Source organism: Oryza glaberrima, chromosome 12, assembly GCF_000147395.1.
Source record: "Oryza glaberrima chromosome 12, OglaRS2, whole genome shotgun sequence".
Classification (NCBI taxonomy): domain Eukaryota; kingdom Viridiplantae; phylum Streptophyta; class Magnoliopsida; order Poales; family Poaceae; genus Oryza; species Oryza glaberrima.
In genome coordinates this window covers 13130028-13135407 of record NC_068337.1, presented here as the reverse complement: position 1 = coordinate 13135407, position 5380 = coordinate 13130028, and the positions used below count along the sequence as shown (strand labels likewise).

Below are 5380 nucleotides of genomic sequence, written 5' to 3'. Positions count from 1 at the left end.
ATTATTTTGACGTGAAATAGCAAGATAGACTCATAGCGCGCTATATTAGGGACTGAAATTTTATTAGACAAATCAAAATGGAGTTGAACAGAAGCTGAATTTTGCATCTCATATCTAGGAGAGAAGTGTTGTCTGATGATAGAATGGCTTCTCTTTTTCTTTTTCCTTTTTTGGCAAAGAATGATAGAATGGTTAGCAAGACAACATTCCAATTGCTGATGATTTGCAGGATGGACCTGCTAATTAATCAAATGGCAACCATATCAACCCTGAATATATCTGAGCCAAAACCTTTGGAAAGTTCAACCCAGCATAGATACTGACAACCACTGTTGCTTTGTTGTTGGCATCCTTTGAGATGGTTCTCTGAATCCACTTCACAAGATCCCATTTGTCCATAGTAAAAATAATAATTGTCACCAAGAGTCCAAGACCAAGTGGGCATCAAGTGAGCTGTCTACATTTCACCCTTCACTTTATGCAAAAGAGAAACCATTCCTAGCTCCCCAAAGGGCATGCCCCTGCCCCCTCAATGCAAAGAATCTGTTCTTCTTCTTCAGACTTATCCAATGGCCCTATCTTGCACCAAATTGCCAACAAAAACTCAATCAAACATGAAAATTTCAAATCCATGTGAAATGATCAACTATGCAAAACAACATTTTTTTTTGCAAAAACACCCCCAAAATAAATATTTTTTCCCCTATATGAGGACACCTCACCACTAGTCCAGGCCCATCCTTGCAGAGCCACAGATAAGAACATTGAAACGGTCCCCTCCCTGCAATTGTCCCAACACACACACATATCTTGTTGTTTCTGAGCTGCTCCAAGAAGCAGAACTCTGTCCATGGAGGAGGAGCAGAGCCCGAGGCTCGCCGCCGGCGAGCCGGAGCGCAAGCTCGAGGACGGAGTCACCGACGCCGACGCCGAGGACCCCGGGTGCACGGGCAATGCGGCCATGAGCTCGCTGGAGCAGCCGCTTCTGAAGCGGAGCAACACGCTGACGGCCAGCCACCTCGCCATGGTTGGCGCCAAGGTCTCCCACATCGAGAGCCTCGACTACGAGTGAGCATTTTCTCCTCCTCCTCCTCCATGTCTAATTCACCGTGCTCGATCACGAGTCCATCAATTCTTGGATTCTTGATTTGTTGATTCTCGATCGGTTGGTTTAATTAATCTGTTCTTGCATTTTTTTTCAATTTGTGATGTGTGAATTTGGTAGAATTATCGAGAATGATCTGTTCAAGCACGACTGGAGGAGGCGATCGAACGTGGAGGTGCTGCAGTACATCTTCCTCAAGTGGGCCATGGCGTTCCTCGTCGGCCTCCTCACCGGCGTCATCGCGTCGCTCATCAACCTCGCCATCGAGAACATCTCCGGCCTCAAGATGCTCCACATGGTGCAGCTCGTCCGCGAGAAAAGTTAAGCCCACAACTCCTCCTTCTTCTTCCTCATCGCCGGCGACGAGTTCTTGATGGTGAAAAATTTGCCGTCACCCTACTGCAGATACTGGGCCGGTTTCTTGTATTTCGCCGGCGTCAACTTCGGCCTGACGTTCGTCGCCGCCATGCTCTGCGTCGTCTTCGCCCCGACCGCCGCCGGCCCCGGCATCCCGGAGATCAAGGCCTACCTCAACGGCGTCGACACGCCCAATATGTTCGGCGCGCCGCAGCTCATTGTCAAGGTCACAAAAAAAAAATGTCACACTTCTCCAACGTGTCGGAACAACATTTTTTTTTCGATTACACGGCAGACGCACACACACTGACGAGTAGAAAAAAATGTATGATCATCGCAGATCATCGGTAGCATCTGCGCGGTGTCGTCGGGGCTGGATCTCGGGAAGGAAGGGCCACTGGTGCACATCGGCGCGTGCCTGGCGAACTTGCTGAGCCAGGGCGGCTCCGGCCGGCACCGCCTCCGGTGGCGGTGGCTGCGCTACTTCGACAACGACCGCGACCGGCGCGACCTGATCACCTGCGGCGCGTCGTCGGGCGTGTGCGCGGCGTTCCGGGCGCCCGTCGGCGGCGTGCTGTTCGCGCTGGAGGAGGTGGCGACGTGGTGGCGGAGCGCGCTGCTGTGGCGCACCTTCTTCAGCACGGCCACCGTCGTCGTCGTCCTCCGCGGGTTCATCGAGGTGTGCAGGAACGGGCGGTGCGGTCTGTTCGGCGAGGGCGGGCTCATCCTGTTCGACGTCGGCGACGTCGCCGTCCGGTACCACGCCGGCGACCTCCTCCCGGTGACCATCGTCGGCGTGCTTGGCGGCGTCCTCGGCGCGCTGTACAACCACGTCCTCCACAAGGTGCTCCGCGTGTACAACCTCATCAACGAGAAGGGCCGCGCCGCGAAGCTCGCCCTGGCGCTCGCCGTGTGCGCGCTCACGTCGGCGCTGCTGTACGTGACGCCGTTCGCCGTGCCGTGCACGCCGTGCGACCCGGCGTTCGGCGGCGCGTGCCCGACGCTGGGGAAGAGCGGCAACTTCAAGCGGTTCAACTGCCCCGAGGGCCACTACAACGACCTCGCCACCCTCCTCCACGCCACCAACGTCGACGCGACGCGGAACATCTTCTCCACGGGCACCGCCGGCGAGTTCAGGCTCGACTCGCTGCTCATCTTCTTCGCCGTCTACTGCGTCCTGGGCCTCTTCACCTTCGGCATCGCCGTCCCCTCGGGGCTCTTCCTCCCCATCATCCTCATGGGCTCCGCCTACGGCCGCGTCACGGCGCTCGTGCTGTCGCGGTTCGCGCGCATCGACCACGGCCTATACGCCGTGCTCGGCGCGGCGGCGCTCATGTCGGGGTCCATGCGGATGACCGTGTCGCTCGTCGTCATCTTCCTCGAGCTCACCAACAACCTCCTCCTCCTCCCAATCACCATGTTCGTCCTCCTCATCGCCAAGACCGTCGGCGACGCGTTCAACCCCAGCATCTACGAGATCATACTCGACCTCAAGGGCCTCCCGTTCCTGGAGGCGAAGCCGGAGCCGTGGATGAAGGACCTCACCGTCGGCGAGCTCGCCGCCGCCAAGCCCCGCGCCGTGGCGCTCCAGGTGGTGGAGCGCGTGTCCACGGTGGTGGAGGCGCTCCGGGCGACGCGGCACAACGGGTTCCCGGTGCTGGACCGGCCGCGGCCCGGGGTGTCGGAGCTGCACGGGCTGGTGCTCCGGTCGCACCTCGTCGCCGCGCTGAGGAAGCGGTGGTTCCTGCCGGAGAGGAGGAGGACGGAGGAGTGGGAGGCCCGCGAGATGTTCAGCTCGGCGGAGCTCGCGGACAAGTGCGGCGGCGTGGACGAGCTGGAGATCTCGCCGGAGGAGATGGGGATGTACGTGGACCTCCACCCGCTGACGAACACGACGCCGTACACCGTGGTGGAGACCATGTCGGTGGCGAAGGCCGTCGTGCTGTTCCGCTCCGTCGCGCTCCGCCACATGCTCATCATGCCCAAGTTCCAAGGACCCGAGGTCAGCGCCAAAACACAGACTGAATTTTACTCCCTGGTTACAAGACGATCCAAGTCTTTTAAGTTTGATCAAAGTTTATAGAAAAAATAATAATAACATTTTCAACCAATACAAATTTATTATAAATATATATTCAATTATTGATTTGATGAAACTTATTTAGTATTATAAATATTATCATATTTGTCTATGAATTTAGTCAAACTTGAAACAGTTTAACTTTGATTAAAGTCAAAGCGTCTTATAATCTGAAACAGAGTAAGTATTTGTTTATTAATTTACTTATTATTTTCCAACTACATTCCTGGATCATAATGCAAGTAAATGTTGTTCTAAGATCACAATAATCTCTGGATTCTGTATGTGCTTGATAAATCAGATATGTGCAGAATCTGTGTTCTGTCCTGGTCTTTTGTTACAGAACTGGGGATTTAGTGTCTTATCAGTGTCTTATCATTTCTAGAATTTTGCTTTGCTTTGTAGAATACGGGTTAGTGATCATTTGTTGAACTCAATTTGTGCATAGTTCGGTGATGAAACTTATGTTTTTTTTTTTAATTTCAGATATCTCCAATTGTGGGGATCTTGACAAGGCAGGACCTGATAGCACACAACATCCTCGGTGCATTTCCACACCTTGCAAGCAAGAGGAAAACACATTGAGAGGAACCATTTTTGAGAGTTAATCCATCTTTATTGTCTTGAAGCCAAATATCAGAGTCACCTGCATATACAGCTTTTATGAGGCTTTGAGTTTTTTTTCTTTTTTTTTTCAGTTATCCTCTTCTCTGTAAGTAGATTCAGGATTATTATTTGCTGCTCTTCTGAGAGTGCTTGAATAATTGCTGCCAATGTAAAATCACACATGTAACTATGCCAGATGTAATCAAAAGGGACACAACCATGATGCAATAGAGCAATTCTTTTTTAAAGAGATATTTCAAATCCTTGTTACATGGATCTCTATTTGTCTAGTTTTCATTTTATCGTGTGTGTTGATTTGTTTTCAGATATGACTTAACGTATGAAAACCATCGTTTAACCTGTACGGTCACGTTGAAATACAGAATATTCTATTTCAGCCTTTTATTTATACTGTTTGGGTTTGATCACTCTGTGTTGATTCAAAAAGACGAAACTGAATTTAATTTTTTTGTTTTCCTTATTTTTCATGGATTTGAATTGAAGATGGTTTCACTTCATTTTCAAAGATCCAAAAGAAATTGGGCAAGTCGCATTGTAGGTTGAAACATTAGTACAATCCTAATATGGCAAGTTGACATAGTGGTATCTATACTAGTTTAAAAAAGTAATAGTGGTGGTGGTGAATGATGAATCTACCACAATCACCACAAACTCCCTGCCTTATTGGAGTGAACAAAGGACATATGGGGCCAAATGGTCCACATGTCAACCGCACCATCACCATCTCTATTTTTTGTGGCAAGGAAAATGATATTTGTGAGAGGCTATATGACTCATATGCTAATTATAAATATGTACTTTCTCTGTCTTATATATAAGATTTGTGTCTAGATTCATTAACATCTATATAAATATGGGCAATGCTATAAAGTCTTATAACCTGAAACGAATGGAGTAGAATTTAAGAGACGATGTATACCGAAAATAATGATAATAGCAGATTAATAATCATTTTCATCGATTAAAATCCTGTCACAACGCACAGGCAATATGCTAGTGTAAGAAAAACACACCAATTGAGCATGATCTCAGATCAAGATGGAGCCCCTTCAGTTGAGGAACAAAATAATTAAAAGTGCGATCTAGTGGCCGCTCTACTGCACACGTCCGTCCTAATAATGCAGGCGTGTTATGCAAGACAGCACGAGTATAGTTGAATTGTCCAAAATTCGTGCATAATCCGGGGTCTTAGTGTTTTTTTTCTTGCTTCT

The 5380-nt window shown here is 49.5% G+C and overlaps 1 protein-coding gene across 1 annotated transcript; it reads left to right on the top strand.

The window, feature by feature from the left end:
• Positions 1–674: 674 nt before the first annotated feature.
• LOC127756206 (chloride channel protein CLC-a-like) lies at positions 675–4402 on the top strand. The gene is made up of 5 exons (XM_052281601.1): positions 675–1068; positions 1226–1426; positions 1511–1688; positions 1803–3464; positions 4029–4402. The coding sequence occupies exons 1-5, from the start codon at positions 851–853 to the stop codon at positions 4125–4127; spliced, it is 2358 nt and encodes a 785-aa protein (XP_052137561.1). The 5' UTR covers positions 675–850; the 3' UTR covers positions 4128–4402.
• Positions 4403–5380: the final 978 nt, after the last annotated feature.